At 44.2% G+C, this 21,025-nt stretch overlaps 2 protein-coding genes across 7 annotated transcripts; one reads left to right on the plus strand and one right to left on the minus strand.

The window, feature by feature from the left end:
- Window positions 1-1,093: 1,093 nt before the first annotated feature.
- Window positions 1,094-12,362, minus strand: APTX (aprataxin). 6 transcript variants are annotated; one of them, XR_005630301.1, is made up of 9 exons: window positions 11,880-12,362; window positions 11,117-11,253; window positions 10,352-10,398; window positions 8,422-8,724; window positions 6,960-7,019; window positions 3,616-3,842; window positions 2,685-2,788; window positions 2,174-2,400; window positions 1,094-2,098 (listed from the first exon to the last, which is right to left on the minus strand). XR_005630301.1 is itself a non-coding variant. In XM_039733174.1 (8 exons), exons 1-8 carry the CDS (start codon window positions 12,329-12,331, stop codon window positions 2,246-2,248), a joined length of 1,485 nt encoding a protein of 494 aa, XP_039589108.1. In that variant the 5' UTR covers window positions 12,332-12,362; the 3' UTR covers window positions 2,006-2,245. The 6 variants fall into 6 exon arrangements, 5 of the variants coding, with proteins under 5 accessions (XP_039589108.1, XP_039589111.1, XP_039589112.1 ...); XM_039733174.1 differs by having other exon boundaries at window positions 2,006-2,400; XM_039733177.1 differs by lacking the exon at window positions 11,880-12,362 and adding an exon at window positions 11,623-11,851 and having other exon boundaries at window positions 2,006-2,400.
- A 42-nt stretch (window positions 12,363-12,404) lies between these two features.
- DNAJA1 (DnaJ heat shock protein family (Hsp40) member A1) lies at window positions 12,405-19,908 on the plus strand. Its single transcript, XM_039733180.1, has 8 exons — window positions 12,405-12,631; window positions 12,738-12,915; window positions 13,972-14,076; window positions 14,175-14,402; window positions 15,755-15,869; window positions 17,739-17,854; window positions 18,426-18,526; window positions 19,309-19,908. Exons 1-8 carry the CDS (start codon window positions 12,500-12,502, stop codon window positions 19,525-19,527), a joined length of 1,194 nt encoding a protein of 397 aa, XP_039589114.1. The 5' UTR covers window positions 12,405-12,499; the 3' UTR covers window positions 19,528-19,908.
- The last annotated feature ends 1,117 nt before the right edge of the window (window positions 19,909-21,025 follow it).

Raw genomic sequence — 21,025 nt, forward strand, 5'->3', positions numbered from 1 at the left:
CAACATCGTACATAGGCTTGTCCCTCTGAATCTGAGCTCCGCATTTGAGTGTGTGGCAACTGTGACTCAGCTGCACACTGCTTCCAAACAGATGGATTGCAGGGCTTTATGCTTCACTCTGACCAGCTCTGAGAGGTACTTAAAGCAGATGTGATGGCCCATGGGCCATAAGCAGCACATTTCACTGTGAGGAAGCATGGCTTCCCTTTCTGGCCTGTGTCTGCTATGATGAAGACCACAGCTCTTGAGCATTTGCAACTGGCCTTGGTCCAAATCAGTTCCAGTTGCAAAGCATTATCACTTTACCTTGAGCCAGCTGAAGCCCTAGTTTGTGACAAGAATGGATTTACAGACTGAATTTTTGTCATAGTGCTTTTGTCATTTTTCCTTACTCTAAGCTTAATGTTGTCATTTAAGGCATATTACTGATGTCAGCAATAGCTGACCTGTGACTAGTGTTTTAAATTAGGCCATGGCCAACTGTTCACCTTACTGTACCCCATTCTGGTGAAAGATGGTTTAAAAAGAGATTTTGCACAGTGAGTCATAGGAGAACAATAAATACTTTAAAGACCCAGAAAAGTGGGAAATGGCAAGGTCTTGCAGAATAGTTTTGAAACAAGTAGAGAACACAAACAGAAATCGTGCACATGATACTCGACACCTGCATTTGGCAGCATTCCATATGGCAACATTCTGGTTTTACTGAAATTAATTAAATCAGCTAAAAAAACATCCTTCAGATGAACTTAACTCATTATAATGTGAAAGCCATATCTCTAAAGCTTAGACTACCCACCTCCAAATGAAGAATCCTACCTACTGAAACATGAACAATAAATTTGAAATGCATTGTACCTTTAAATTGAACCAGGCAAGCTATTGAGTAGGCAGGTAGACTTCAGGTGGGTGCAGACTTAAGATATTTTGAAAATATCTTAGTTATACCGCTTGGCTGGAACTGGGTGTGCTGGCTCTGTGGATTCACCACCCAGCACTCATCTCTGCACAAGCATGAAATAAACGTGACCCTCTGTGTGGATTGGTTTCTTGCATACCAGGTTGAAAGAACACATTTTTTGGGACAACTTTATGACAGAAACATCTTTATTATTTTCCAGCAACATCATATTATTATTTGCCCCATTTGAGTGGGTACAGCAACATGCTGCTGCATCGGGGAATGTAAGAAGAGAACACCCTCTTCCTAGAGAATGTTACTGTTGGGAGCAGCATTTTGCTTGTATAACAGAAGCTCTGTGCACTCTTTTACTGAAAGCCATTTCACCCAGAGAGCATCTTAACTCAAAGCTGGGCTTAGGATGAAGCTGAACTGTACAAACCAGATCTGGACTCAAGAGATTTTTATTAGTATTGTCCTGCTGCTTCTGGAAGTTCACATCTTGACAACAATCAAATTATTAGAGGCTCACTAAAATCCTGATTGGAGAAACAGTGTGGGATTAAACCACAGAACTTCTGCACCATCCTCAGCATATGCAGACAGGCAGCTGCACACCTTGAGAGTTTTATTACTCTGGGAAGCAGTAAAGCTGGTCACTGTGTATTACAAATGTATTACATAAAAAATGTTTAAATACATCCTTGTACCCAAAAGAGATTTTTGCTCCACTTAGAGCCTGAGCAGTGGCTGTCCCCTAGCTGAGCGGCAGTTCAGCAGCACTGAACTGTCAGGCCTGTCAGTGGCACAGCAAAGTGGGAGTGATCAGCTGCTGCTCTTTCCTCTCCACTGACAGTACGTTCTGTCAGTCACACCAGTGCCTGCAACATCACGCAGGAGGAACTTCAGTGGTAGGCAGAAAACATCAAGAGAAAGATCTCTAAATCATTGTTTCCTTTCACAGTAGAAACCCAGATCTGGGCTCAGTTCAGCTTCTGAATTAAAATAAATAATTTCATCCCAACAAAGCACTTCTCCCAGACTTCAGTTCACTTACAGATTAGTGTGGCAGTACCACAATAAAGCTGCAACCAAAAAGGTCCAATTTCAGAAGTCACTTTATTTATATTTTTAGTAGGAAGGAAGAAAAGGGCTTGAGTTTTTGTTGATGCTATTACTAAATTAGTATGCTGCTGTTTCCAGGCGACTTTTCCCCACATTACATTTGTCATGCAATGTGCGGAAAAGTGGCCTGGAAACAGCAGCATACATTTCCATTAACATTTTGTGGTCTTGTGTTGTCTTGACATTTGAAGACAGACTGAAAGATGATTTTTTGCAAAATCATTTTGGCCAGTGTTTCCGAAGATGTTCCTTTAACTGTGGGATTGTGGACAGCTGTTGTTTACAGCGATGGCATCTGAGGGGAAGTTTGAGAAGTTCAGAGGTATGGTCTTTCACCATCACTTTTCCCTTGCTTCTTACCATCTCTATCACATCTGGGGATAAAAATAAAAAAGACCATAGGTATTGAGACCATGTAGCATCACTGACACATGACACTGCAAATCTCTGTGCATTATTTGCATGCACAGTGTGTCATTGCTGCATTCTAATTTAAACCAGATGCAAAATTTGTTGACTTTTACTCAGTGCTACTCCCCAATATATTAAATTAAATAAAACCTTTCTTTTACTGCAATGACTTGCGCATTTAGAAAAGCCCAAAGCCATAACCTGCAAGTGGGATTATATGTTAGGAAATACTTTCTCTAATCATTACCTTGAGAGTTTAAGAAGTAGTCCGTAGTAAAAGAATTCCAGTGCTTTTTGGTTTTCAGGGCTGGAGAATCAAAATCCTGGCTGATTACATGCAAATGTAGCTGACTGAAAAAAAATATAATGTAGATATGAGAGAAGAAGGTTAATGCTCAAAGTTGTTTTGCAGTTGTGTCTGTTGCAAACATGATTCAGCAGGGTGCTGGCCTTGTGGGTCAGTCCTGACCCTGTGACAGAGGAAACAGTTTCTTGTGGAAGCACTGTCTCTTGCCAAGAATTTCACTTATAAACAGTCAGGGTCACTAGTCTGCATATTCCATTGGTCCCTCTCTGCAGTCTATATTCCTGCTAGTTTCCAAAAAGACGGAGACCATAATGTTAGCAAACCACAGGTTTAATAAAGGTTTAATAATAAACCAAAGTTTTATAATTTGTAGAGTAACTGAATGGGACTTGATCAGTCAAAGCTCAAAAGCTTCCTTCAAGAACTGGAGAACAACTGACTGCAGTATCAAGAAACTCTTGGACACTTTCATGTCTGGACTTGGACAAAAGACTCAAATCCTTGCTCGGTATTAGGCAGTACTTGACAGATCTAGGAGTCCGTCTCTAATCTCATGCTGGTGCCCTGGGAACAGGATGCCCTGGCAATGGCAGCAGTACTCCTGTCACTGGGGCTGGACCACAGGCATCCCACAGACCCAGGCACCAACCTCGGCTAGAGAAGCCCAAGAGGCATCTCCCCGTGTGCCCAAGATGCCCGTGCATCAGGATCTATACAGCAGTGTGGGGCAGAGGACTGCACACCAAGCTGTCTCTAGTGTTGAGGAGGATTGCCTTTCCTTTAGCAATGCCAAATCTCCTCACGGATTTAGCCCCAAATCTGTGTAACTGGAAGAACATTAGCAAGTCCACATGACTCCTCTAGGTCTTACCTCATACTGGGGATAGCATGGTAACCCAGTCGGAACTCCAGGCTCTCTCTGGCAGGGCACTGTTCGATCATTTTTTGCCCAACAGCATGCATATGTTCCAGGAGTTCAAGGTGGTCCCTGGTGACTGATTTCAGACTTGAAATAGGGTCCCATGGTAAGATAAGCCAGTGGTAACGTGCTTTGGGATATTTATCCTTGATGACTACAGTCTTTTCATCTTTGTAAACCTTGCAAAAAACGAAACAACTAGATTACTTTCTGATTGAAAGTTATATATACTATTCCTATAAGCACTACATTTAGTGGAGAGATGCTATCCAATGAAAACTTCTGCTGGAATGAAGCTGCTCCAGTACCCTCTTCCATAACATATACCAGGCAGCTATGGAGAGGTGTTCCAGTATCCTTTTTCATATACTTTATTATAAAAGGCTTCATATACTTTAACTTACAGTTAGTTAAGTAGTACTCATAAGTACAGAGCTGTATGAGTTTCTTGAAAATCACCTGGACTGAGACACCAGTGAGGCCTAGAGAACTCTACTTCCATCAGGCTATGTTCAAGCTCAAAAGCTTTCTAATCTAACTTACAGTAAGTTAACCATAAGTACAGAGCTATATGAGTTCTTGAAAATCACCTGGACTGAGATACCAGTGAGGCCTAGAGAACTCTACTTCCATCAGGCTATGTTCAAGCTCTGCAGTCACAAACAAAACCACTGTGCTCAATACGGAATATGTCGGAATGCACTAGGTTGCAGATATCCAGAGTGAAGCACACATCTCAGATGTGCTACCAGCAGTGTGCTGCAGACCTCCACCAGCACTACAAAGATTAAAATATTCAAATCTGGGCTATTTCAGTTTGTCCTACCCAGTTTGCTGCTTTGTAAGATCACTCACAAGAAGGAGAACAGATTCCTGTCTATCATGTTCTTCTTCCTGTTTTCATTTTGTTTTGCCTTCTGCAACAATTCAGTACAGCTGAGGAAGAGAAATGGTTGGGAAGCTTGTGTACAACAGTGGGGAGAGCCCAGCAATAAAAAGCCATCAGGTTGTGACACAGAAACTGTGTACTGTGTCTCTGGTCTCTTAGCAGTGCACCAGTTGATGAGAGAGGGATGATGTCTTTGTCACCTTTTCTAATTACTCTTGTATGTTTATATACACATCAGTCTTACTCTACAGAAAAGAAGATTAGAGTTCCATCAGTACACAAATCATAGGACAGATTCTTTCAGCAGCAAGATATTTTGTACATACATACTAGTAGTGTCTGCTCCTGCCACCAGAAGGAACAGGATCACCTTCAAATCTTTTCAGAAAAAAGAAATATTGCCATTTAATATTTGATTAAAAAGAAAATATAGGAGTTCTGTTGTTTGTGTATTCAGATTGAAACTGCAACTAATAAAGCTAACCTTCACTCATAAACAGTTATTTGTGTGTAACACTAAAAGAATGGTTTTCAAACCTGCTTACATTTTGGGTCAAAAAAACCCTGTTTTGATAAGTACGTAGATTTCTGCTTCAGGGATAAAAATTAAGCTTCATGTTTAAAAAGTACGGAAGAATTTCCATGGTTTTATCATTCCTTATAGATAGACTCAACTGAAAGTGCTGGCAATTCTAGGACAATAGGCATCCAGTTCTCCTGTAAATCTATGCAGTTCAACACTTCACACTTGAATTAGGAGAAAAATCAGTCAAGAAATAGGAGCCTTCTGTTTAGCTATCAGCTAAGTGAGGAACTGGCTCACAGGTCAGGCATAAAGAGTTACAGTGAATGAGTGACATCAGACTGGTGACTGTCACTGGTGGGGTTCCACAGGGCTCCATCCTTACCCCTGTGCTCTTCAACAGCTTAATAAATTACCTGGACACAGGACTGGAAGGAATAGAAAGGAAGTTTGCTAATGACACTAAATTGGGAGAACTGTCAACTCCCTTGAAGGCAGGAAGGCCCTGCAGAGAGACCTGGACAAATCAGAGAGCTGGGCAGAAGTTTAACAAGGTAAAGTGCTGGATTCTACTCCTTGGACACGGCAGCCCTGGACATACAGAGAGACTGGGGAGCAAGAGACTGGAGAACAGCTCCATGGAATGGGAGCTGGGGGTCCTGGTCAGTGACCAGTTGAACAGGAGCCAGCAGTGCCCTGGCAGCCAGGAGTGTCACCCATGTCCTGGGGGCATCAGTCAGGCACAGCATCACAGCCAGGCAGGGGAGGGGATTGTCCTGCTCTGCTCTGGGGCAGCCTCACCTCCAGGGTTAGGGGCACTTTGGGGTCACACAATAGAAGACAAAAAGCTCTTAGAAAATGTCCAAAGGAGGGCTAAGAAGACAGAGAAGGGTCTTGAAAGGAAGCCATATAAGGAGCAGCTGAGGTCTCTTGGTCTGTTCAGCCTGGAGGAGACTGGGGGGAGACCTCACTGCTAGAGCAGGGTCTTGAAAGGAAGCCATATGAGGAGCAGCTGACGTCTCTTGGTCTGTTCAGCCTGGAGGAGACTGGGGGGAGACCTCACTGCAGTTACAACTTCCTTGTGAGGGGACAAGAAGCAGCAGGCACTGATCTCTTCACTCTCATGATCAGTGACAGAACTTGAGGGAATGGCCTGAAGCTGAGCCAGGGAAGGTGTAGGCTGGATATCAGGAAAAGGTTCTTCACCCAGAGGGTGGCTGAGCACTGGAATAGGCTACCCAGGGAAGTGGTCATGGCACCAGGTCTGTCAGAGTTCAAGAAGCATTTTCAGGTACATGGTGTGATTTTTGGGGATGTCCTGTGAGGGCTAAGAGTTGGATTCAATGATCCTGACACTATGACTCTAAATTATCTTCAGCCTAACAGTGATCACGACCTGAAGGGGCCCAGTGAGGCCAGGAGTCAGATCATGTCAGCTGACATAAAGATGTGAAAGTTAAGAAGCTAAAAATTTGCTGGAAACCAGGAAACTGCACTAAGAAACAAGACAGCATTGACTGCTGGAGAATGGGAACCTTTGTGGCTTGCTCAGCTTCAAATGATAACCCCATTTTAGTTTGTTTCCCTGAGGAAACAAAGTAACTGCATGGCTCACTGGCTCTTCAATCAAACTTTTTGAAATCTGTTGGCCAAATCTCAGAGTACAGAGAGCTCAAAGATAATTTAACACAATGAGAACCTGCAAAATCAGTAGCGACTCCCAAGTTAATGTTACTATAGAGAGAGATGCAAGTACATTTCAGCCCTTACACAGGACTCCACTGATTAACCAGACTGTTAAAGCAAATTGCAGAAGGAAGAAAGAAAGCTCATTTAGCTTTACTAGACAGGATCTACTGTAAAGTAAAAGTATACACCTCTCACCTGCATTTTTGGATCTTGCATGGAGCTCTTCAGACCCTGACTCCAGTGTCCTAAATGTTCCTATACCACAGAATGGGAAAATAAATTGTAAGATAATGAAGCGTCCAATTATATACTTCAAAGGATTCAGCTAAGAATATTCATTTGTATACAGCAGTACAGTAACAGCTGAATGAGAGGTCAATTATTTCTCTTCTATAAAATGCCAACATACCTGCTCCAACTGCCCCCAAAAAGCTACTTTTGAAAACTTTTAACAAGATACTGTGAAGATGGAAAGTTCAATCTTCCAAACATTGGAAATTCAACAGCAGGGAGCCTATAAATGCGTTTAAATTTAATAATTTGCTTGCACTTGTCATGGCACAAGGCCCTCTGCTTCAGGGATCACAAAAACCAAAGAAAGAACAAAGATCTCCATCAACTGTCTTATCCCATACTGCTCTGCACAGAAAAAAGTAGTTGCAGTGTGTGGCCTTATCATTAGATATATTGATTTTTTTATATTGTGCAGTGGCTTGTAGAGAAAAGAATAAAAGCACAGGAAGATCAAGCCAACACAAGCTATTTCTTAACTTTGCTACTGAACACCTAATAGAAGGTGTGTCTTGAGTGCACCTTTCTCAAAACATGTTTTAACTGTTGAAAGTAGTAATGATATTCATAATATTCTTAGAAAGGAAGACGTTCAATTATTATAGTGCTGGCAGGGAAATAGTGTGAGCTGTCATCTCCCTGCTTATTCCACCACAAATCTGGCCCAAGCACAATATAACTAGCTAATATAACTAGCCCAAGTCCACAAATTAAGTAAGTGGTTAACTCACAGCAACCTGAGAATAAAATTTTGTCTTAAGGGGTTTCATTTCTGTGCCTTCTCCTCCAGCACTGCACTAGTTCCAAATGCATTAAGGTCTTTTATTTGGTCCATGTCACAGGGCTAAAAAGTCCCTTTCAAAGATTCTGGCTGCTAACATTCACTAATGTAAACATGGTTCTGCCATATGGAATGAACAAAGCAGGAGGAGACAAAAAGCCTCATGCAATTACAAATAAAGAGATTTTAAAGAGAAAAGGCTCAGGTTGTTCTGTTCTCTGTGCACTTGCTTTTAGATAACCACTCAAGAGCCAGGACCTTGGGTGACTGCAGTTAAATGGAGCTCACGTGGACTGTCCTTCTAGCAGCAACTGCAGCTGAAACCAGAGATTAAATCCTCATTTGCTCATCCTCACACACACCTAACCCTCAAGTCAGGTTAGAATGGGTCCCAAGTAACTTTCACAGGGTCTGGCTGATGTCAGGAGCACATAACACCTCTCATGCTCTGTATACTTTGAGGATCTGTGTTCACCTGAGATGCCTGCCACCAGCAGAATCCACAAAAGCAAAAGACCAGGTCTCCTCTCAAGGAGGAGACAACCCCAGGAGAAACAGCACAAGTATTAATACCAACACACTTGCCTTTTTGCTCGAAGTTCCTTCCTGTGCAGATACACTGGTATTGCTTAGCTTTGGATTTGTAGAACTGCCTTGTGTATCCACCACCTCCAGCTTCATGGTTTTTCTGGGCACAAGCTCTATATCATCATTCTCTTCATGTGGAATCTTATCTGCTTTTGGAACAGTTTTCCCAGACTCTTCGGCAAATTGCACCATGTAGGGGTAAAGGTTATTTACAATATGCAGAACTTGGCCTGGCTTCATTTTCACCACTTCATCCTTGCCAATATTCACAAGATCAACACTAGTTGGGTTGACCCCTATCTTGGTAGACAGAAAAAGGGAAAAATAGTGGAAAATTATGTTTTAAGTGTAATCGCCAACTTCTGCTCAGTTCTCCTGGAATACCATTATCCTGGAAAGGAAATGCATTTTGTATTCACCGCCCACCCTGCCACATCAACCCACTTCAGCAGACCAGGCAGTAAAGTACTGTGGGCATCTGTTTGTGCCCCAGTCTTGCAGTCACAGCTGTCAGCACACAACCTCTGGGCCTGGTGCCACAGGGAGCCTGGGCATGCAGCAGTTACACAGTCACAGTGTCACTTGTGCTGCACTTCCCTCACAAATTAACAGCCTATTAAACAACTAGTAACAGCAGCAACTGTTTCTGAGGAGTAACTGTAGCAAATTATTTCAGTGCAATCATGTTGTGATGTAGGCAACCTACAGTGATTGCTTGATAGATGGATTCCACATCATCATGTGGGTGACCCTACAAAAATTAGGAGTCTTCAGCACAATGCTTTTGGTTAACGTTTATGCACAAAACAGGCTTTGGGAAATCAGCTCTCTCCTGCGACTGATGAACTCAGTCAGAGAGTTTTCATTATCTTTGTCACTGCCACACCTGTGTGCTTCACAGGGCAGTACTATACCTCTCACTTGCTATTCACTGCAATGAAGCTCACACCTGATTCCAGCCAGGATCTCATTACTCTACAGCTCTGCAGTTTCACTCAGGTCAAGGATGCTTCCCATCAGCAAATAAAGTATCAAACAACTGACCACTGGAACCTTGTGCCACACACCTGGGGAGCAACTCTTCAACAGGCAGAGAAAACATGCCAGCACCCATCACCAGAAAGTATTCCCAGTTTTGAGATTCCAGTAACACAATATTCAAATCATAGGGTAGATTTCTGAGAAAAACTGTCCTAGATATCTCTGCCAGAGTGATCAGACACCCCTGGGGTGCCTGTGCTTAGTGGGCTGTGGAAGAATTTTGAGAAAAGACGTTCCCCCTCGGCAGGTAGAACATGTTGTTTGCTGCATTGTCCACGCAGGCTGGTGCTGTGGGCACACACTCACAATCCTCAGCACCAGACACCTTTCTCTTCATGTTACCTCAGAGATACTGGGTCTCGTAAGTGTGAGGGAGTAGGCCTGCCTCCATCCACCTGGTGACATGAGCATTCCTGCAGTGCTGTCTGACATCCCATCTCTTCCCACAAGTAACCACATCTCTGGCTCTATCAGCTCACCTACAAAAATCTTCTGCTACTGAGTAGTACCATTAACACAGGAAATTCAACCTTAAACAAAGGGCTGCCTCAGCTTATGAAGTCCAAGGCTCAGGAGAAAGATAAGTTTAGTAGAAGAAGTCCAGAGTCTCTCAAATGCAGCGCCCAACAGAACTGACTGAGGACTCACAACAGCTGATGCTGCTAGCCTGGCTGTCTTAGACTGGAATGTATCTGGAAAGAATAGTGCAGCCTTTCACTGAGGTACACAAAGAACACAGTTCACTTCTGAGGGCCACTTGCTGTAACCTCCCTTGGTGATAAGAAAGTTTCAGTGATCAGAATCATCATTTGGAGCATCTGTGGAGTTAAGTACAACTGTCCCAGTAAGTACCAGAAATACTGCAGATCCATACATAAAAACATACCTGTTTAACTGTGACATACCCCTTGTTACAGTCTGCTTTTAACTGAACTGGAAAACAAAGAACAAAGTGTCACAAAACCATGCAAATAAAAAGAACTCTGCTGAACGTCACACTGCAGAAAACACTCCTCTTTTTGAAGAGCTGTTTCTTTCTGGAGCTGGTTTTTGTGAATGTGTGCCAAGAATATTTCTGCCTTGTCTCTTCTTTCCAGGACCACAGGTAAAACAGAGCCAACCCACACACTGAGCCCAGGGTAGAATTACTTCAGAACAAAGGTGCATTCTGTGCATGTCTCATACATATTCTTGACATTCTTACCAGTCCTCTGGGACAATAAGGCATAGAGCAAGACTGTGTCCAGAGGCACGGAAGATAGAGCAGGGAAGATGTGCAGTATTGTATAGGTGACAGATACTTTTATATATTATCCAAGATCATGTTATTTTATGTATAAAATAACAAGCAATGCTAAAAATCAGTTGGTGGAATACTAGGGAGAAGTGCTGCTCATGAGCCAAGGATGCAGGCAGTGAATCACAACTGTGGGCCTGGGAATTCACATGAAGATTCAAAGCTTTAGTTTATGGAGGTGGACATCCTGTCATTGGGTGTTTCTGATTGTTAGGCCCCAGAGATCTCTGTAAGTGCTTATTAAAAAGGATTGATGACTCCAGGAACAGGCAGCATGGCAGACCACGTAGAGGAACGAGGCGAGCTCAGCTGCTGCTGCAGGTGGAAAGCAGGATTTGAGCTACATCAGGTTACCTTGCTGCCGCGAGCACTTCTTATCCGTTATCCCAGTCTCTGGGCCACGCCCAATCACCACAGCCTCCAAGTGCGGCAGTTTCACTCGCTGAGTGCATTCCTCTTTGCCCACGAGCCAGCACACACGCATCACTGAGCTACAGAGCAAAATAAACAGTGTGTTACCAACACGCCACTTGCAGAGGGGCCACCTTCCTGCGGAACATGGCCCATGAATTCTGGGCCAGCCCATCCATCAGCTGAGCCAATTCTGCTAACTCGGTTCAAGTTTCTGAAATTCAAAGCAAAGCATGTCACCAGCACCTGCATAATCCAAGGGCAGGTAGCTGTTGAAAGGGCAGTCCTGTTTTCCTTCCTACACCACCATACATTCCCACATCCGTGAACCATATATAGGAAAAATCGACTGGATTGACAGTTCCATCTGACAGAAGAGCCTAGCCATAAAAAAAGCTCAATTTGTTTCCCACTGAATCAGAGTTCACCCGAGAGATGAACTTAGCCACCAAAACAAGAGAGAGCAGCAGAAGGCAGGAGATGACGAGAGAGCCGCGACAGCTTCACCCAGCAACAGCCAGCACTCGGGCCGTGCTACGAGGCCCTGAAGCCCGCACCACCGTGACAGGGCGGCAGGGATCCCTCAGGCCCGGCCTGCCCGGCGCTGTCCCCAGGGCTGCGGCCCCGGCGGCGCCACCGCCGCCCCCGCGGGCCCGTTCCCATGGCAACGCCGGCACCCACACCCCCCCACACCCCCGCCCCTTACCGCGCGCGCGCGACCTTCGCGCCGCCGCCGCAGCCAATCAGCTGCTGCGGCGCGTCCCCCGCGTGACCAGGCAGAGGCACCCGCCTCGGCGCGCGGCGCAGGCGCACTGGGCCCGCGCACCCGGGAGTGGGCACTGGGTCCTCGCAAAAGCGCGGTAGAGTGGAGCGGACGGGGCCGCCGGCCGGCCTGTGCGGCGCGGAGCCAGGCCCGCGTAGGGAGAGGGGGGGAAAGGCACGGAAAGTGCCGGGAAGGCGGCGGCCGGGCCGACGTCCGGTGCCCGGCGCAGCTCGGTGCCTCCGAGGGCGGGGGCGGCCCAGCGCGCAGGCGCAAGGGGAAGCAAAGGCTGGGCGGGGACGCCACCGCCCGCGCCGGGCGGGGCGGGGTCCGCGCTCAGTGCGGGCGGCGAAGGCGGGCGCTGATTGGCCAAGTGCCTTCCCCTCCCGCACAGCCATTGGTGGGTCACTCTCCCGGGCCCGGCGCGCGGCGGGGCAGGACTTCCGGGGTGGAGCCGGCTGCTAAGCGGCGGGGCTGCGGGACCGGCCCGAACTTTCCAGAAGAGTCGGGATCGGAGCAGCGCGGACTGGGATCTGCGCCCGCCGCCCCGGGGGCCTGCTGCCGCCATGGTGAAGGAGACCACCTACTACGATGTGCTGGGCGTGAAGCCCAACGCGTCGGCCGAGGAGCTGAAGAAGGCCTACCGCAAGCTCGCGCTGAAGTACCACCCGGACAAGAACCCCAATGAGGGCGAGAAGGTCGGCGGGACGGGCCGGGACGGGACGGGCCGGGCCGGGACGGGACGGGAGGGGCCGGGGTGGGGGTGCTGCAGGTGCCTGAGTGCCGTGGCTGTCCTCTCCGCAGTTCAAGCAGATCTCGCAGGCGTACGAAGTGCTGTCGGACCCGAAGAAGAGGGAGCTGTACGACAAAGGAGGCGAGCAAGCTATCAAGGAGGGCGGCTCCGGCGGCGGCTTCGGGTCACCCATGGACATATTCGATTTGTTCTTCAGCGGAGGGAGGATGCAGAGGGGGGAGAGGCGAGGTAACGTGTCGGCGGGGGTATCGCGTTTTCTGAGGAGGATGTTGTGGATGTAGGAGTTTAAAGAGAGTTAAACTGAAGTTACGGGCGTAATCTGAAAATTGGAGAAGACTGTTGTCCCTTATCGCCTGAAACCCCGAGGGAGGGCGTTTGGTGCAGTGGTAGTTTGGTCTCCTGTGCATTGTGCCCTGTTAATCGCTAACCAGGTGCGTTCGCAGTACCTTTAGCTGAGTGTAAGCCCAGCTGCTAGTAGACACAGTAGGAAATGGAAGGGTAAAGTAGCTTAAAATGGTTTATTAATTAAGCTACTGTAAATGTAGTATTTAAAAGCAGCTATCTCAACAAGATATCAAGGTCCAGTTCAGTCTGTGAAACTTCTCTGTGTTCCTGCACTGTGCCGTGGTGTTAGGTTGAAGCTGCAGTAAAATGCTGCCCAGAAGTTGGGCTCCAGTTCAGTCACGCTGGGAGAAGCTTTAAACTTGTTAAGAGCAGTGCTGACCCCATCACCTCTTAGGACAGATCTGGTGAAAAAGGGAAGAAAAATTGTTTTGTATCAAAGTGTTAACTGTGTCAAAGTACTTGTAACAACCTAGAGCTCAGCATCCTTTAGAAAACTAAGCCTACAGCAGCTGAAGTGCTAAGGAGTTCCTGAGGATAAAAATATAGTTGGTCGTTTCTGGTTCCAGATGCTGACGTGGTGAGAGGAAGAAAGTGCTGAAGTGGAGATTCCAGACAGAGTTGCTCGCTTGTTTGTAGGAGATTTGTTTGGTGACTTTGTTGAAACCAGGGTCCTGCATTACAGAACTTAAACATTTGAGGTTCTGTATGTTCTGTTGCTGTTACTGTTTGTACTTTTCTAGAAGGTCTCTTGTCAAAGTTATAACAACTGTTATCTAATATGTTAGCAGCTGAGAAGGGGCTTTTGACTAATACGAGCAAAACAAGACAAAGCTCTATTGAGACAAGATGTTAAAGCCCAGAGACTTGGTTTATCATGGCTTGGCAGGGAGGTGTGCAGACCAAGCTTCTAAACTTGAGTAAATATCTGTTCTTTTACAGGTAAAAACGTGGTCCACCAGTTGTCAGTAAGTTTAGAAGATATGTACAATGGTGCAATGAGGAAACTTGCACTGCAGAAAAATGTTATCTGTGACAAGTGTGAAGGTAATGTTGAAACTGAAGCTAGAGTGAAGATGTTTGTAAAGCTTTTGGGTTTTTTTTCCGGTAGCACATAACCTCCTATCTCCAATTTTTGTTCTCAGGTCGTGGTGGTAAGAAAGGTGCAGTAGAATGCTGCCCCAATTGCAGGGGAACAGGCATGCAGATCAGAATTCACCAGATTGGGCCAGGAATGGTGCAGCAGATCCAGTCTGTGTGTATGGAGTGTCAGGGGCATGGGGAGCGCATCAGCCCCAAGGACCGGTGTAAGAGCTGCAATGGCAGAAAAATTGTTCGAGAGAAGAAGATCCTGGAAGTTCACATTGACAAAGGTGAGGTGTCTCACTGAGGTGAAGTGTTGAACTTGAATGTACTGACTGACTTGGCAGCACTAAAACAGCAGTTTTAGGAAATACGTGATGTTAATTTGGTAAGTAACAGTGCTGAATACATAGTAAAATTGCTTATTGCTGCCTTACAAAAAGTAGAGTTGTTTTCTTGGGAAGGTGAAAGCTCTGTGTTCACTTCTAAGGCCTGATGCATAACTAAGAATGAATTCTGAAACCTGCATTATTTTAAACAGTGAATTATTTTTCAGGTCCCTCTAAGCCCAGTTTGTGATCAGGTAGCCTAATAAATTTTCACTGCCTGCAGCAAAACCCTGCAGACTCCGATCACTTCCGCTGTGTTTCAGTGCGAAGGGGAACCAGGTCTGCTATAGTGATAGGGGGCAGAGACAGTGCTGAGCCTCTCGTGCTTAGAGTTCTGTTGGCTACACACCCCTGACAGTGCTGCCCAGCGCAGGTACTACTTTCTTGCCTGGCAAAATGCAGCTCAATACACAAACCCTCAACGTGAACGTAATGATATTGAGTGACAGATGCATCTCTGTTGAGGGGGCTGCCCAAAAGCTGGTGGGAGAAGTCTTTGGAGTAGTGCAGCTTGTAAGACAGAGCAAGCTGACAAGTACATGACTTCTGCAGACTCACTCATGATTATGAGCTGCAACTGTTACATCTGTAAGCACAGCTTATGCAATGCCTGAATTTGTAGGGGGAATCCTACAGTAGTAGTAGTAAAAATGAGGACTAGAAGGGATATATCACTGATATTTTGAAGTACTGATATTTTGAAGAAGGAAGGCAAAAGAGACTGATAGAGCATAAGAAAGCCAGTATTTTTGTTTCATAGACTTTTTGTGTGGGTGAAACAAGTTCCTTGCAGGAGGTTTTCAGTCCGTGGGGAATGCTTCTTTGACTTGGCATGCACTGAGATGATGCTTCATAAGATGTGCCATGTATTTATGAAACTGAAGAAGCTGACTGGTCAATTGCTCTTGAAATAGAGTTTGTATGCAGTGTTTCTGATTTCTTTCTTGTATTTGTGTGTATAATGAAAGTTGTTTTGATGATATTTCCCTTCAGGACTTTTTGTTGGTGGCTCTTTTGGCAGTACAGTTAAACTTGATGGTCTTGAGACTGAAATCAGGTTAGCACCGCTAAGATCTGTTGAACAAGTGAGTGGATTAAAAGAAAAAATAAAAACAAATGTTTCAAGAGAAGATCCTGATGTTCTTGCTTAAAGATCCAGAGATATCTTGACACCAGCTCATGCCTATAAAAGTGTTCACTGTTGGTGCTTCTATCTTAAAAATAAGAAAAATATTTATTGCTTTGTGCAATAGGAATGAAGGATGGTCAGAAAATAACATTCCATGGTGAAGGGGATCAAGAGCCAGGTCTGGAGCCAGGGGATATTATTATTGTCTTGGATCAGAAAGATCACTCTGTATTTACAAGGTAAAAGACTCTTGAATTCTCTTATGTTATCTCTTGTGATGTTTTTCCACATGCTTCCTTGGTTACCACTCATCTTGTAGGTACTGGAGTGTCAGGAGATATGGCTGAGTGACAGTCATGTGATCCTGAATTTGTCTGGGTGGTCAGAGGAGTGCTGGAGGTGAGTTCTGGTGCAACTAGTCTGGCCACTTGTGTTTTAATAGCATGAGGTAATCTCCTGTAAGCTTTGGCAGCAGAAGGGGATAGAAGGCAAACAAAAGTAGTTAGAGTTAAGAGTTTACAAATCTTTAATTTTAAGAAGTTACTGAAATACTCAGATTTTCAGTAGTTTTGAATATTTGTGACTGTTTCCTTGCTTTCAATTACTTAGCTCAGAAGATTGCCATTTAAAGTAGTCCACTGTTGTCCACATGGCCTCAAGACACGGAAAACTTGGAGTGTGTGCACATGAGTTTGTGGATCTTACTTAGGACAAACTTACTCAGTATAGTGTGCACTTCATTTCCTGCCCGGGTTCTGTGGGCAGGATAATTGGTCCTGCCTGTTTTTTATTGTGAAAGCAAAAGTGACTCAAGCAGTGCTGACCACATCTCAACTATTTTGTGTTCCCAGGCAGTACTGCTTGGTGTTGCATGCCTCCCTCTTTTGCCTTTCTGTTTGTGGAATTAGTCTGTCCAGTATATTTTGGTCCAGTTAAAAGCACCATTGATGATCTCACAGAAGTGTGTTGCGTTTTTTTTCTCGCTGCTGCTCAGAGGAGTTACAAAGGAAGTGGTGGGTTTAGAGAAAGAACTTAGCACTGACCTTGTGCTTGTAAATAGGAGCGGTGAGCCAAAGGTTCTTGGGAAACATGCAGCTGGTCTGCCTGACTGTCATGTATTGCACTGAGCTCTTGAAGCTGGTGCCAGAATTCTGTGCCAAGGAACACTGAGCTCACAGGTTAAGAATCACTTATGTTTGCTTTGGATGAGCTTACTCAGCTGATTTTTCTTAACTTCCAGTGAAACCAGACATTGATACAGATATGCTAAATTGGTTTCCTGGGACCTGAAGTCACAATTCTGCTAGATTATTTTTGTCTATCCTTCTGCCCGATGCTTTCAATTCTAGAGTCTTTCAATAACCCTTAATATGACTCGTCTTGTGGGGTTATGCTGAGGTCACGCTCTCACACAAGTGGGATGTTCCTCCTCTCCTGTCAAAGTCTAAAATTAGCTTTTCGTTCAAGTCTCCTGCCAGAGATGTTTTAAAAACAGACTGAGTGCTCTATATCCTTTGAATAAGATGAAGGATTTTGTAGCCTTTGAACATGTAGACAATTACTAGCATTGCCATACTGAAGTCAGAACACAATTAAAGTAATTAACACTATCTATTCCAAATACTTCTTGGTACTTGTATCGTTACCCAGAGTGGCCATTACCTGCTCAAATTTCCATGGTAATAAATCTTCAGGGTGTAACAGATCACCATAGTGCAAACTAGTGCAATTAAGAAGGCATTTATCTATGCAAACAAATGAATTAATTGTCCCAGTTTGAGTATTTATGAGGCTGGGAAATTTTTTTTTAATTGGGAAGGAGCAGTGAAGTGAAACCAGAGGCAAGTGGGCCTCACTGTATTTATTTATTTTCAATAAACACTTGTAACATTTTAGATAGCTTTACGTAATCATAATGGCTCTCAGAGTAGGCTATCATTCTAGTAATTGAAGAGCTACACTAGAATTTGGTATTCTTTGTTTAATTGCCTGGGTTTCTGTTATAATTACAGCTTCTTGTAATTTCCAGATTTTAAATGTTGAAGTTGGGTATGATCCTTGTACTGCTTCTCTCTCACTGTGACTGTTGTTGATTGGTTCTGCCTTAGACGAGATGAAGATCTACTTCTGTCTATGGATATTCAGCTGGTTGAAGCACTGTGTGGCTTTCAAAAGCCCATCACAACGCTGGATAACAGAACTATTATTATTACCTCCCGTCCTGGTAAGAGTTGGTTTGCTTTCTGTTGGAAGTTCTAGCGTACAGTGAATGTAAGCTAGAAATCTAAAGGAACAGAAGCACCCCATACTTGATGTAGAAGGGATGTGTGCTGGTATCAAATTCCTTGCCCTAGTCTTTGCAGTACGAATCTTAAAATAAAAAAGGATTTTTGCATAGCAGTCAGCAGTAACTTTCTCTTTGCGTGACGTAGTAACAGACCTTACCTCATGGACATACTTGCATCCTGAGGATATCTCATGAGAATTGAAGGCCGTGGGTCTCTGAAAACCACTTTTTCAGCCCTGGAAGCGATGGAGCACTTAATAAATTTGTAAGTATGCTTCCTTTGGGAAGCATAACAAGGTTTACAGGAATGTAATGTAGACATCAATCTGCTTTCCTACTCATATGTTACCAGGCAGTAAGTTCCTGTTAGACTACTACACGTTGGTGTTGCTGCCTCACCACAATATAGAAAGCTACATAAATATTGAAGGGAATTACAACTAAAGCTGCTTCTGTTGCTTCCATGAGTCCCTTCCTTTTTTGGTAATTTTTTGTTGTTTTTTTTTAGGCCAGGTTGTTGAGCATGGGGCTATTAAGTGTGTGTTGAATGAAGGTATGCCCATTTATCGCAGACCATATGAAAAAGGACGTCTGATCATAGAATTCAGGGTAAGTGAATCAGCTCACTTCCACAGCATTCCAGGACTGAACATCCATCCAAAATTCAACCAATAAGCACTACCTCAGTCAAAAAGAGATACCAATAATCAGATATCCTGTTTGGCATTTTTTACAATGGTGGGAATATGCAACTCATCAGAATTACAGTTCAGAGCAAAGAAACTTCCAGAACACTGTGTGCGTAAAATACGTTAGGTACCAGAGGAGTTTCTTCAGCAATCTTGTGAATTTCCATTTTCTTGACATATTCTTTAGTTTCTCTTGTCCTGTAGAAAGGATGCATGAGTAATTTCAACTTCTGCCCGGGAGCAGAAGATTAGGTTGGAAAATGCTGGTTTTCTTCTCTGGGGAGAAGCTAATACTGGGAGCTATAGCAATGGGCCCCATCTGCTACAGCTTCGAATATATTTAACCATATCTCTGAAGTTGAAATTTTGTTCATATCTATATTTAAATATGCAGTTGTATATGGTATAATAAATATGTAGTAGTATGTGCTATTATATTACATATATACTTTGCTTTTGTGGTTGATTCCAGAGGGCAGCCTGAGCCAGAAGAAAGGTGTTGATTGAGTTGCCAGAGTTAGAAGCTAACTTCATGTAGGCATTAAAAAGCAGCTTAGTGATGCTGATTATTTTTTTAAGCTCTGAATTTAAGTAATCTGTGACGACAAACCTGACTTTGGCAGGTCTTTAGCCTGTAAGTCTGTTTGACCTAATGAAAAAACAATTCAGATAGACTTTAGTAACCTTAGCTCTTGATTTCAGGTGATCTTCCCAGAGAGTGGCTTCCTCTCCTCAGATAAGCTGTCCTTACTCGAAAAACTGCTACCTACAAGGCAGGAGATAGAAGAAACTGAGGAAATGGAACAGGTGGAATTAGTGGACTTTGATCCATCTCAAAAGCGAAAACACCACTACAATGGGGAAGTGTATGAAGATGATGAGCATCAGCCTAGAGGTGGTGTTCAGTGCCAGACATCATAAATGGGCCAGTGAATAACTTGTGATGCTTGTTTTATATGCAGTAGTGGATGAGTGAAGGACTACAAGCAGTTTGCCCTCACCTGCTATTTGTTGTTTTATCCAGCCATAGTAATTTCTAAAAGCATAAAGAAATAAACTAAGTAATTAAACTGACTTTGCGATTTGTATAAAGCTCCAGGCTGCAAGCTGAAATGAAGTTGACTGCACTTCACCCCTGCCTCTTGGTCCAGAAAACTCCCTTACCTGCTTGTCTTTTATTCCAAACCTTGTAATTTCCTGTATGTGTGCAATTGCCCAGGCTTAAACTAAGATTCTGTGATGTGCTTTTTAGGAATTCTAGATCTTAAACTCTGTGAATAAAGTATGCACAAGTAATTATAATCCATGGTAAGATGTAGTAAAGTTTTGTACTAGTTAGGATAATAATGTTTGGGTTTGTACTGGTGTTTGTTAAACAGGGCCTGGCTGTAATGCACCCACGTGGCAGATGAGGCTGACACAGATGTGGTCAATCTTCACAGGCCCATTAATGTAGTGAGATGCCCAAGCTCTCCATGCTATTGCACGTGAGGTCAGATAGTCCTTTCCTGTGCCCTCACTGGCGCTGACCCCAGAGCTAGATGTGAAGCTTGCCTTGTTTCATCAGTGACTCCCGTTGGCCTGCTGTCCTGCGCCACACTGCCTGTGGAGCCAGTGGTTGCTTGGAGCTGCCTTGGCTGCTGTGCATTAGTAAAATCCTCTTGGCTTTGTCAGCACGCAGGTGGCTTGGAACATCAGACTGCTGCTAGGTGAAGCTTGATTTACACCCTGGTTACTGAAATCGGATACCCTTGGTGTGTTGTGGAGAGCAGTACCAGTCCTCTTAGTGGATATTTGTGATCCTGCAGAGGAAACAAGGCTAGTGAATACAACCAACCACTGCGTCTAGGATGTTCTGAAATGAATGTATTGTGTGCATTATTTCAAGCTGACTCTTAAATTTCTGTATGAATGTTCTAATTATTGTAGATGAAGTGTTTCCGATATAATTACAAAATTGTTCATTGCCTCTTTTCTTAGACCAGATGTTGGTTCAAAAACACCACCCCGTTCTTTTTAGACAGCTAATCACAGAAAAATCTTTAAAACCTTCTTTCAGAAAATATGCTGAGAGGACAGGTCCAGATTTAACCTCTAGTGTGGTAGTTTAGTCTTGCTCAACCATCTGGCTTGAGACAGAGCTTACACTTTTCATACTGCTTTGAAGCAAAAGCGTCACAAGGAGAATCTGATCTAAGTAGCTGCTGCATGGCAGTACGTGTGTTGTAACTTGAATATCTGGAAGTTCTTAGAAAAAAAACATCTCTGACTTATCTAAGCATTACAAGTTTCACGCTTTGAAGCAAAAGCGTCACAAGGAGAACTCAGATCTAAGTAGCTGCTGCGTGGCAATACGTGTGTTGTAACTTGAATATCTGGAAGTTCTTAGAAAAAAACATCTCTGACTTATCTAAGCATT

This window comes from Passer montanus, unplaced genomic scaffold (genome assembly GCF_014805655.1).
Source record: "Passer montanus isolate IOZ18808 unplaced genomic scaffold, ASM1480565v1 scaffold84, whole genome shotgun sequence".
Taxonomy (NCBI): domain Eukaryota; kingdom Metazoa; phylum Chordata; class Aves; order Passeriformes; family Passeridae; genus Passer; species Passer montanus.

Coding starts and splice junctions, on each gene's coding strand:
- APTX (XM_039733174.1), bottom strand. CDS start 12,331: ATGGCTGTGCGGGAGGGGAAGGCACTTGGCCAATCAGCGCCCGCCTTC. Junction 10,399..11,116: donor GAAGTGCTCGCGGCAGCAAG/GTAACCTGATGT, acceptor TTTGTTTTCCAG/TTCAGTTAAAAGCAGACTGT. Junction 8,725..10,351: donor GGTATGTCACAGTTAAACAG/GTATGTTTTTAT, acceptor CTGTCTACCAAG/ATAGGGGTCAACCCAACTAG.
- DNAJA1 (XM_039733180.1), top strand. CDS start 12,500: ATGGTGAAGGAGACCACCTACTACGATGTGCTGGGCGTGAAGCCCAAC. Junction 12,632..12,737: donor ACCCCAATGAGGGCGAGAAG/GTCGGCGGGACG, acceptor TCCTCTCCGCAG/TTCAAGCAGATCTCGCAGGC. Junction 15,870..17,738: donor GATCACTCTGTATTTACAAG/GTAAAAGACTCT, acceptor GTTCTGCCTTAG/ACGAGATGAAGATCTACTTC.